A 12,046-nucleotide genomic window follows, 5' to 3' on the forward strand; every position below is an offset into this window, starting at 1 on the left:
CTGTATGTGTTTGCTCCATCTTTACCCTCTGCATGTAGAATATTTCCTTAGGTTGAGATATATTCAGAAACATTAAACCCCATGTGTTATTCTGGTGGGTAAGGTTTTTATAAAAAGCCGACCATCAAATGAACACTGTAAACCTGTGCGCTTCCCCACTTACCTCTGTATAGTATGGGATCAGAAATGTTAAATTTGTAATGTCCTTTGTGGGGGAGAAGTTCACTTCTAAATGGCAAGTGGTAGGTGAAAACAACACTGTCTCTCCTGTTCCTTGCCCCCTGCTCTTCCTAGATGCTGGATTATGTTGTTCTTGCTCTACTACTTTGAGATATTTATAGGTAATCATTCTGCTTAGCTTCTAGCACGCCAACGGTTTCCATACAACCAGATGTTTCCGGTGGTTGGGACTGGCCCAGCAAACCAGGTATGTATCATAAAAATTCAAGGTGCTTAACAAAAAACTCTTAAGAGAGGAGAGGCAGAGGAAAAATGCTACCAAGGGCTACAGAGAACAGGTTCCCTCTTTCTGCTGCTTAGCACTCTGGCTAATCCAACAAAACTTCAATCGGGATTTTAGTTAGTCTCATCTGACCTGCAGCAGGTATGCTGTACCTGTTGTCCTGGTCTCCCAGTCATCTAGGTGAGGATCTGGCTAAAGGCTACCAAACTTTCTGTTAAAAAAAAAAAAAAAAAAAAAAATCTGAGTTTCTTTCCATGACAAACTGAAGGGCCTGAAGTGAGACAAGTGCTCGGTGACGGTGGACATAGTTGTGTTTCATTCCAGTGTAGAGCCATGAGAAGGACCTGGGAAGTGCTATGCGTTCCTGTGATGCCACTAAATAATAGCATGATTCTTTTTCATCTTGGGAGAGTATGTATGTCCTACCAAAAGTTGCTTCCTGAAGGCTTCTAGTTCTTAAAATATATCTGTTTGTCATAATTATTCTGTCACCGCAGACAGTCTAGGGAACATTCTTGTTGCTGAGTCTAATTGTGAGTGGGTGTGCAACTAGTCTGGGACAACGCTGAGCTGAGACTGCTTAGGAACCTGACAATAGTACACTTAATTTTAACAGCAGTCTTCTAGCATCATGTGACTGAGCACTGGGTAAGAGCTGTGCTCATGTAAAATAGAAAACCCCTCAGTTTTTATCCCTTTTTTTCTTTTCTTTTTTTCTGCTTTCAGGGGGCCTGGGTGTGGGAAGTAAGTCAGCTGCCACCAGTCCTACAGGATCCCTCCATAGCACTCCCACTCATCAAGCTAAACCCCAAACACTGGATCCATTTGCTGATCTGGGGACTCTTGGAGCAAGTTTAGCAGGTTTGTATCTTTATTTAAAAATAACCAAATAAAAAAATACCAGCTCTGTTCTAGAGAGATAGGGTGAACAGCCTGATATGTGACAAAGAGCTTCTGGGTCCTCTCAGCCTACCTGCATGCCAGTGCTGCTTTCAAGCTTTCTCTTCTGCCTGATTTTCTGTAAGCTCTCACAAATCTGTGCTTTTACTGATCCTCCATCAAGAAAACTGCTAACAACTTGTTCGGACCTCGTAGGCTATATGGATTGCAAAGTGTAACCGCTATGTCGTAAGTCTAAACAGTCCCTGGCTAAGGATGCTCTGTGTTTCACTCCGATTGGAGAACTGTTGCTACAGACCTTGGAGCAGTGCCTGGGAGCAGCCTTTGGCTCTTCAGAGCTACTGTGGTCCTTGAGGAATTGTTGCCTTCTAGCCGTGATTCATCTTTGTCCTTTGTGAGGAAACCTGTGTGACCTCACTAATCTGCCTCTAATTCACAGTACTATCTAAAGGTGGAGTCTGAACCCATTTTCATTCGCACCTGGCTGCGAAGGACTGTTTGCTTGACTGCTTAGACAAGCATTTTCTCTCCTTTTTTAATTCCAGAATTTGATCGGCAAACCCTTGACCCCAGTGTTAAAAAGGCAGATCTGACAAATTATTTAAGCTTTTCTTAAAGCCCAGCATGTTGGCTTCTCTGAGTCTGGTAAATAGATTTTTCTTCCCTTTGTCACTGCCCTCAGCTCTTTGCAAGCCATTGTGGTTTTATCTGATGTTTGTTTTCTCCTTTGCGTCAGTAGCAGCATGGTTCTGGAATTAAGTTTCCCAGTTCCCTCTGCTGGATCACTGGCTGCTCTGCAGGAGCAAAATAAAAAGTATGCCAAGACTCATGTCAGAGGTGCTGTTAAAACATGTATTCTGTAGCAAAGTTACGGAGCTTAAAAACAAATGACTTGGCATCCACAGGATATTTAACCACATCTTTGTTGATCATGATTAAGTCAAAAGCACTTGATCCAGTTTCCATGACACACTTCAGCTCAAAGCTGAGTGTGGAGGTTAGACTCAAATAATAAAACATTAACGCTGCGTATCTCCTGCCACAAACTAAGCCAGAGGAGCATCCCCTACAGTAATAAGGTGCTGAAACACACAACTCTGTGGGATAGTATTACATCAGCATGGCACAAGGAGATGCTGTTTCAACATACGTTAACCTGATGTTGCCACCATAGCACGTGCCAGCTGTGGTTCCCAGTTACCTGCACATAGCTTTCCTTGCATTTCCCCAATGAGCTGCTAGTCCAATGCCTGTGCAATCTTCAAAAGCAAGCGCTGTCTTCTAAGCAGCTTACGGAGCAGTGACAGGAAAGTTGAAGGGCTTTGCTTGATGTTGCAAAAATAGGGCTGAAAATAGAAGCCAGCTGCCTGGGGGATTCTGTTTAGGTTCTCTTTTCAGAATGCATGTCAGTATCCTGTTTGCTAATGCCCACTGTCACTCCTGTCCCTGTACTCTGTAGGTGGCCCTTCGTTTGCCAGTAAACCGACTACGCCGACTGGCATGGGTGGAGGATTCCCCCCCTCACCGCAGAAACCCTCTCCCCAGCCCATGGGCGGCAGCAGTTGGCAGCAAGGAGCTGGCTATGGCTGGCAGCAGGCACAACCTAAAGCCCAGCCAAGCATGCCTCATGCTTCTCCCCAGAACAAGCCCAACTACAACGTGAGTTTTTCAGCCATGCCAGGAGCACAAAACGAACGTGGAAAAGGACCAGCTAACGTTGGTAAGCTTTTCAGAGTTCAGCATCCAAAAAGTTGCCTCTTTCTAATATTGCTTTGATGCTCAAACACCCTATCAGGTTAGGGTCTTAGTAAGTCATGCTAATTGCTTGATGATATATAAAGTTCAACACTAGTTGTCCTGTCCTAGGCTCTAAAGCATGCTAGCATTTAGGAAATCCTGGATTTCCAAATGGACTTCAATCATAATAATTCAAAGGCAGCATGAGCCTACATCTCTTCTGTGAGAACCTACAAGCTCATTAGCACTGGGAGATTGTTATAGTGATAAGTGTCGGGGGGTGGCTTGGGTAGAAAAGCATTGTTAAATAAACCGGTATTGTGATAACAACTTCAAATATTTTGGTTTTTCAAGATTCAAAACCAAAAGTGTCTGCAGATTTCGAAGATCTATTATCTGGTCAAGGTTTTAATGCTCACAAGGACAAGAAGGGCCCCAAAACAATAGCTGAGATGAGAAAAGAAGAAATGGCCAAGGAGATGGACCCTGAAAAACTAAAAGTAAGCAATGTTCTTGTTTATGCTCTTACAACTATTCCACGTGTCTTTTGTTCTCATTATGCTGGAGGCTGCTTGAAACGCTGGCCGTGTCCTGGTTTGAGGTAAAACAGAACCAATGTTCTGATTTGTAGTTTTACTTTTTAGCCGGGCCTCTTCTAACTGACTAAAGTCTGAAATTAACAGCATATTGTTCAGAAACTGTTCACTCTGAGTGATAAGACCTGATTATACCAAGCAATGGTATGCGCAGAGGCTCTTGCTTAGACTTATTGCTGTAACAACCAAGGCCAGCTAACTGCGCTGCTTGCCCCGTTAGAGGGTTGGAAGCGGAGAAGCGTAGAGGGGTCCCACCTGCAGGGAGGAGCGGACAGGACAGGTCATCCAAAACTGCTGAACAGGGTATTCCATCCCATCTGCATCACGCTCAGTATAAAAGCTGAGGGATCAAAGGGGCAAAGGGGGCTCTGGCTCACTCTTTCTTCAATGGCCAATGTCTGAGGAGGACCCTGTCTGTTTGTCTGCCTTTGATCCCCATCCGAGCATTCCTGACTCTAGTTCCAGAATTCAGCTCCTGTCCATTGCTGACTCCAGTCTGGGACTCTCCCTGTGTCTGCTGGTGACGTGATCGTCATCCTGGGAGCTGGATACGGTTTTGTATATATTGTATTCTTTTTTCCTTTAACTTTTATTATTCTATTATTATTTACATTTTCTTATTTATTATTATTTTCATTAAAGTAGTTTAGTTCTTTTTCTAAACTCGTAAATCTCCTTATTTTTTCCTCTCCTCTCTGAGGAGAGAGGAGGGTGAGGGCCATCTGTTGTTCTGATTGGCCAATCCGGCCAAAACCACAACGCCCAGAAAGCCACCAGCTCCTCTGCATGTGAGAGGCAGCTGCGCAAACCTTTCAGACTATTTAGTGCCAGAAGCTATCCCCCTGTTCTGGCACTTACTCTGGTGCGCATCCTCCACAGCATCACTGGATCCCAAGGACCATGTGCTGTCTCTCCTGCTTGCTTTCCATAAAGTTGGTGTCCAAACTTGATAGCATCATAAACTGCTGTGCTCCCCATTCACGTCCCAGACAGCAGTGAGCTAGTGTCAGCAGGGAGACGAAGTCATAAACTGCAGGTGTTGGGAAATACCTGGAAGAATCTCCACTATCTTGTCAGAATGAGAGATACTACTTGGAAAAAGTAGCAAGCTTGTAAAATGTCTCTTCCAAAATAGCTTCTTACAAATAAACCAGATAAAAGAGCAGTGACTATCTCTGCCAGTCCTTCTGCCAAACCCAGGTTTTGGTGAAATGAGGGATGCTCTCCTCATTATGAGATTGCCTTGGGACAGAAAGTGAGAACTTCCTGCTGTCTGATCATATAATAAATTCTCATGCCTTCCCTGGAGATGTGAACATCTGCTGGAACAGATTTAAAACTCCAACATTACATTTCTGTCCTAAACCAGACTGTGGCAAATGACGCAGCTTGCTCAGTGTTACTGTCAGGGCTACTGGTCTCCTACATCACTCCAGTCCTGATTAGCAGGCACAGCTAATTGAAGTAATCCTCTGTCTCATTAATCTTGCCTGCTGTGGAATTCTCTCATCTCCCCTCAATAAATTGACGAACTACAGGTCTATTATGAAGGGAAGGAAATTCAGTCTGTCCCACTCTACATTTGAAATATGAAGCCACAAATTACAATTACAGAAGGATACAGAGCTGAGAGGAAAAGCCCAAGCAAAAGCCAAGCAAACTTCTAGAGAATAAAATAAGTGAATTTTTTTTTTTTTTAATCTTGTGGAAAGGTTTTAACCTTTGGAAAGTGTGTGCCAGCAACCACGCTGGACACGAATGTCAGCTGCTTGTAACCAAGCTGGACACCTGTCGGGCCATGAAGCGGGCAAGACTTTTCCCAATTCATAAGCCATACAACTCAGCAATTCACGTGGTACCACTTAATATGTACAATATTTCTCCCCCACCCCAAAGCACCCAGCTGATTCTCCCTTCCCAATACAATTCCCTTCGCTCCAATGCATTTAATTTCATTGAGTGACTTCTTCAGCCTGGAACAGTTAAACCTATTTATGCTTTGGTTTTCATGTTTACTTCCCTTTCCTCTGCCCCTTCCCCAGCTGTCGACTGGCATGGCAACCACTAAGGGGGATGACATCTAGGAAAGTGGGCTGCTTATTGCTTTCTTTGACTACTAGATTGCAGGTAGTAAGTAGACGTATGGAGAGAACTGAGGCTTCTGACTTCAGAGCTTAAAAGGATTTGTATTGAAGCCAACATTCAGAAGACGTAACTCTAGACATGCACAAAAGAGACATCCACAGCAAAGTTCCAGTTGAGCTTATTTTAGGCATGACATTAAGCTTGCTAAAGAGCCACGCAGTTAAACATTTCATTTATCTTTTGGCTATTCCATCTAATGACTGTTCATAAGCATTACCGACTTGGTATTTTTAGCAGGGATGTTGCTCGAGCTTAACTTTCAAGCAGTAGTATAAAAATTACAGGCAAAGAAGAGACTGGGAAATATCTTCCGAAGGTTTTCTAAAGCTTGGAAAGAAACGTAAGATGCTCCTTGGAGTCATTGATATTCAAATGAAGAAACTTTTTCCTACTGGAATATCTAATGTAAAGGCATAAGTTGAGATTCGCATTATTCTCTCCAGGTCCTGGAGTGGATTGAAGGGAAGGAGAGAAATATAAGAGCCCTGCTGTCCACAATGCATACAGTCTTATGGGCAGGGGAGACCAAGTGGAAACCTGTTAGTATGGCAGATCTTGTCACACCAGAGCAAGTGAAGAAGGTCTACCGGCGGGCAGTGCTTGTTGTTCATCCTGACAAGGTAAGGTTTTCCTAGTTTCAAATCGTTGAGGCACTGTCACTGTTTTCTTAATTATCACGTGTTACATGCAGTTGCTTAATTTATTGGTGCAAACAGCTTTGTAGAAAAGTGGTAGTTTGAGATTTTGACAGTTTCTGAAAGGTGAGAAAGAACTCTAACCACTCCCAGCCCCAAGACTGTGCTTGGTACGCGCTGCTCCAAGCAAGAGAGACTCAGATCTTCAGCTTTTGTCACCCTTGCTCTGACTCTAAGCCATACTGGTGGTGAACAACAATCCAGAATATTGTGCCTGCTAAAGGAGTTGAGGGTGTGGTAAAGGCATATGAAAGGACAAGGGTCTTAACCTGATTCTTTCATTTTTAGATGTTTGATTTTTATCTGAATATCCAACTTGTGGCTTGTGGTCTTTCTGCTTACACTTGCCAACCAGAGTGCAATGATGCCATCTGGGAAACCTGATGGTGATGAGGCCTCCACTTTTAAGGAAATGGAGGCCCTGAGGGTTTTCGGGGCAGTGGGCAGGGCTTGAGAAAATGTGGGCTGCCCAGAGGCTTGAGGGAATGCTGCTTTTATTGAGGAACTGTGTTAGGTGGCAGACTTTTTTCCGTTCAGTGCAGGTAAAATGCCTCTTGCAAAGCCTAGGTTAGAACTTTTTGCCCATGGGACTGCAGTGCTTTATCACACTTGGGCAGTTAGCAGCCTGAGAAGCAGAGGAGTTAAAGAGACAAGAAATTCTTTACCTGTAAGCAAGGTAAGCAGCCCTCAACAGTAGCTTATTCTTGTCAAAGAATAAGGGAAAAGCATTTGTGGAAAGTGAATGACAACTGCTTGAGAATCTAGCTGCTCAAATGTCACTCTTTGTAGTCTGATTTGGTAGATGTGATATCCCTCTTTCTGTTTTTATTCCAGGCTACTGGGCAGCCATATGAACAATATGCAAAGATGATATTTATGGAGCTAAATGATGCCTGGTCAGAATTTGAAAACCAAGGACAAAAACCCTTGTATTAGGTATTTTCTCAGTCTCCACTCCAGACCTGTGCTAGTGCTTATATAGTCTCTTGTCACAAATGTCACAGATCAACCAAACTCTGGCTGGAAATTCAGAAGTTCCAGAAAACTAAGAGCTTAATAATTATCACGAACAAGAGAAAGGTTTCCTTATACTTGTATCAAGAATCCTGAGCTCAGAGGAACTCTAGCCACTTGGCTTGCCAAATGAGAGCCATGGGGTTACAGTTTCTTGTAACTTTTATATTCTTCTTTGGATTCAAGTGGGGTGAGAGAGAACACGCTCTGGGAAAAGGTGGAATTGTTCTGTCTCCAACACGGTGTAGCTGGTGAATTTCCTCCTTTTTTTTTTGTGATGTGTGATCTGGCAACACTTCAGTTGGGTTCAATAACTGGTGGTGAAGCCCAGACTTCGATGTGCTTTCTTCCTAGGTTTGGATCAAACTTTATCAAATCTAAGTGCTCAGATGTGGTTTAGGCACACTTCTAACAGTCACCATTTGCTGCTTAATTGCTCATATAGTCTAGTATGCCTGAGTAGAGACAAAGCTGCATCCTGGGTTAGATGAGTGTGGCAGCTGACTGCTGCTTTACGCATTAATACTGTACTTCACCTCACAGTCCAGCAGTGAAATGTGCAGAAGAAATTCCTCAGCATTATGGAGCAAGTGTCTTTTAAAGCAAACAACAAGTAATTGATGTTAAACAGCACCTTGTTTGTTTGTTAAACAGCAGTTCTGGGGGAATGGGGAATTGGGGGGAAGGGTGAATTCATGTTTGTAGAAGTGAAGAATGAGCATGTCCTGTGTTTCCCATGAAGTTCTCATCAATAGCTTGAAACCATCGGGCGAAAGAAATATCAACAAACTAAAACTCTGCTGCAAAGTTTTAGAAACTTCCCAGTCTGTAGGTAACACTTCCCCTCCGAAGACTTTTTCCAGCCCACTTGTATCACCTCTATGCCTTTATCAGCTCCAGAGCACTTGGCAAATGCTCTTGGCAGAATGCAACCTTTTCAGACCAGGGTGTACAAGCTGTCATGTAGACATCTGTGGACCAGGTCTGATTTTTGAGGTAAACACAGTGCAAATCAATTATCTTAAAAGTTTATATTGGACCAAAGCAATAATATCACAAGGAAGTATCTCTGATGCTAAAGCCGAATCATCTTTCCTAGTTAAAAAGCAAGTTATGCTCTTCACCCCGAATTCTGGCATTCTCCTTTTGTAGAATAACTAAAACTAGTCGTTTATTTACCAACATGTTGTATCTGTATTTGAGCTCTGAAGGGGCAGGTATATTCAGAAGATGGGCAGGAAATCATTTGTATTTACTGCTTAAGGAACAGGTTGCTATCTGATGCAAGTCTTTAAAGCTGGTGGTTTTTAAAGACAATCCACTTGTTGTTGCACTTACATTTTCAAGTGGCAAAACCTTTACTGCAGAGAGAGTGTGTCAAAGTACATTGCTTTCTGTATAAAAGTCATCCTTTTGTTGTATTGGTCCATTATTTACTACCGTTAATTGAAAATGTGAAACCAACACATAGGTCTCCTTTTATATAAAAGACCTTGAGATAATAGTAACAAACTGGATGTTATTTATTAATGTTTTGATCCAGTATGTGCTTGTCTTATTTAAAGAGATAACTGGAATGTGAATCATGTTCCTGTGGTTTGTTGGTTTATTGTTTCTCATTCACAGTTGTAGATATTGTGACCTATGCCTATATAATAAAAAGGATCTCATTACTATAATGTACTTTTTTAATAATGAAAACTACATTAGCTTTGTATTGAGTTTGTCATGGCACATAACTCTGGATACTCGTATGTTCACAAAATACAAATCCATTATTAAACTTTATCTACCAAAAGAAACCCTACCCCACTTAAGCTTTGACTACTTCCATCCCTAAAGTTTTTATGGATGCATGAAAGTATTAGGATGTATGTATATCAAAATAGTTAACTAAAAAATTTTCTTGTCATATCTGGTAGTGACAGAGGTTATCCATGTTCAGGTTTACTGTTTGACTAAATTACTGTAATTTTTGTAAATACAGTATATACTCAATGAAATTGTGACTGGTCTGAAACATTTGTATATACATTAAAAAGCTCAAATTAACGTATTCAGGTATCTTTTGTGCTTGTGGGGGGAAAAAAACCTCTACCTTCTTACTTTAAATACAGTTCAGAGTAATGTGTTTGCAAATGCTGCATAAACAACATATCCATGTATTCTAATGGAAACTTCTTTTGTCTACGCTGTCTTACATGTATGACTAACACCTCTGTTGCTCTAGTGCAGGGTTGGGTGGGATCATAAGGTTACCATAAGGTAACCATAAATGACATGCTCTAGAGGCAACTTTTTTTTTTTTTTCTAGAGCTCTTATTTCCTCAAGAGTGAACAAGCTACATGAAAAAGCAAGTTCCCATTACTGCAAGCAGATTATAAGAACAGTAAGGGCTTCATTTATACAACACTTGTAATGGGAGAAGGTGCAGCCTTTCATGCTTAAGAGAAAAGCCCTTCAGCTGAAACAGAAGATGGTAACTTGTCTAAACAATCAAAAGGTAGAAGCAAGTTAAGTCAGTATTGGAGATACAAAGCTCTTTACATTAGCAGCAGCTGTACCAAGATCATAGAATGGCTAGATCATCTCGTTCCACCCCCCCTGCCCTGGGCAGGGACACCTCCCACCAGCCCAGGTTGCTCCAAGCCCCGTCCAACCTGGCCTTGAACCCCTCCAGGGATGGGGCAGCCACAGCTTCTCTGGGCAACCTGGGCCAGGGGCTCACCCCCCTCACAGAAAAGAATTTTTGCCTCACATCTCATCTCAGTCTCCCCTCTTTCAGTTTAAAGTGTTCTATTGCTATATGCTCTTGTAAAAAAAGTCCCTCCCCATCTTTTTTTGTAGGCCACCTTATAGACCCTTCGAGTACCTAAAGGTCTCCCTGAAGCCTTCTCTTCTCCATGCTGGACAACACCAACTCTCTCAGCCTGTCCTTACAGCAGAGAGGCTCCAGCCCTCCCAGCATCTCCGGGGCCTCCTCTGGCCCCGCTCCAACAGCTCCGTGTCCTTCTGCTGTTGGTGCCCCAGGGCTGGAGGCAGCGCTGCAGGGGGGTCTCCCAGAGCGGAGCAGAGGGGCAGAATCCCCCCCTGACCCTGCTGCCCACGCTGCTGGGGATGCAGCCCAGGCTGCAGGGGGTTTCTGGGCTGCCAACGCATGTTGCCCACTCGTGTTGAGCTTCTCACCCACCAACACCCCCAAGCCCTTCTCCTCAGGGCTGCTCTCCATCCATTCTCCACCCAGCCTGGATTTGTGCTTGGGATTGCCCTGACCCACACGCAGGACCTTGCACTTGGCCTTGCTGGACTTCATGATGTTGGTATGGGCCCACTTCTCCAGCCTGTCCAGGTTCCTCTGGATGGCATCCCTTCCCTCCAGCGTGTTGAGTGCTCCACACAACTTGGTGTCATCAGCAAACTTGCTGAGGGTATGCTTGGTCCTGCTGTCAGAGATGTAAGCTTGTATTAAAACTCCTAGGGGGTTTTTGCTTGTTGATGACAGCCAAAGGTTTTGCAGTGTGAGATCGTACAGTGAAAGTGTCTCCATCTCATTTTCTGTTCATGGGGCCTCAAAATAAGCCCAGAAATGCTGAGCTCCGTTGCTGCTCACAAATTGTGACCAGACCACAAGGTTAACATCATACACCAGCTCACATGATACTAGGCCGGTATCAATATTGCCTCTTTAAAGCAGTCATTAATGTCATGTGGTAATTCACAGGTTGTCGGTTTTCCCAAATGGAGACATTTTGAAAGCAGTTTGTCACTTGCTGTTCTCGTGTTATTGCGTTTCAGAGACCCAGAGCAGAGCAAGATGGCAAACATGGCACCAAACAAAATTTTCACTTGGAGCATTTATTTACCTAAGACTCCTGTTTTAATTAGGAGGCCATCCTGGCCTGTCGTCTGTCAGCTCTAAAGTAATTAAAATTAATCATGAAATTAAAAAAAATAATCTGTATTAGACGAGGTATGAAATAACAAGAAGGGCTGATAGGCTGAGCTGGGAGAGATCTAAAGAAAATCTTCCTAGGGAAGGTGTATCTGAAGTGTTTTGCAAAATTGCCCCCAAAAAGTCTATTCTTGGGACAAAAATGGGGTCCCCCCCCAAAAAATCTAAGGTTTGAAAAATACTCCTCTAAAAAAAGACGTGCCCTTCTCAGTGCGGATTAGCAGAAGGGTGGCTGATGCACATGCTGAGATGGCACTGTATGAGACAAACAGGCGCCTGGGCCCATTTTTTGGGGTGAAAACAGGGGTTTTCAGAAGCAGCCTGCAAACTGGCTGCCACTGATGGGCGGGGGCTCTTTAAAAGGGTGCTTATGTATTAAAATCATGCCTGTGCGCACGTATAGACAGGTATGTGCACACGTATACATTATATATAACGATGTATATGTATGTTTGTGGCTATATATGTTAAACACCCACCCCGAGGCCTGACTAGAGGCCGCGAGGCCCTGCCCTGTAACCATGGCGACCGAATGAGGGCGGG

At 43.4% G+C, this 12,046-nt stretch overlaps 1 protein-coding gene across 2 annotated transcripts in view; it reads left to right on the forward strand.

Annotated features, from left to right (window-relative positions):
* The window catches only part of DNAJC6 (DnaJ heat shock protein family (Hsp40) member C6), a 52,775-nt gene extending 43,173 nt beyond the window's left edge, over positions 1-9,602 (forward strand). For both annotated transcript variants that reach the window (XM_074598361.1, XM_074598360.1), the window contains 6 exons: positions 359-427; positions 1,190-1,324; positions 2,823-3,083; positions 3,455-3,600; positions 6,285-6,461; positions 7,371-9,602. In XM_074598361.1, the coding sequence (XP_074454462.1) occupies positions 359-427; positions 1,190-1,324; positions 2,823-3,083; positions 3,455-3,600; positions 6,285-6,461; positions 7,371-7,472 (890 nt within the window). In that variant the 3' untranslated portion in view covers positions 7,473-9,602. The remainder of the gene's footprint in view (positions 1-358; positions 428-1,189; positions 1,325-2,822; positions 3,084-3,454; positions 3,601-6,284; positions 6,462-7,370) is intronic.
* The last annotated feature ends 2,444 nt before the right edge of the window (positions 9,603-12,046 follow it).

Source organism: Larus michahellis, chromosome 8 (genome assembly GCF_964199755.1).
Source record: "Larus michahellis chromosome 8, bLarMic1.1, whole genome shotgun sequence".
NCBI classification, from domain to species: domain Eukaryota; kingdom Metazoa; phylum Chordata; class Aves; order Charadriiformes; family Laridae; genus Larus; species Larus michahellis.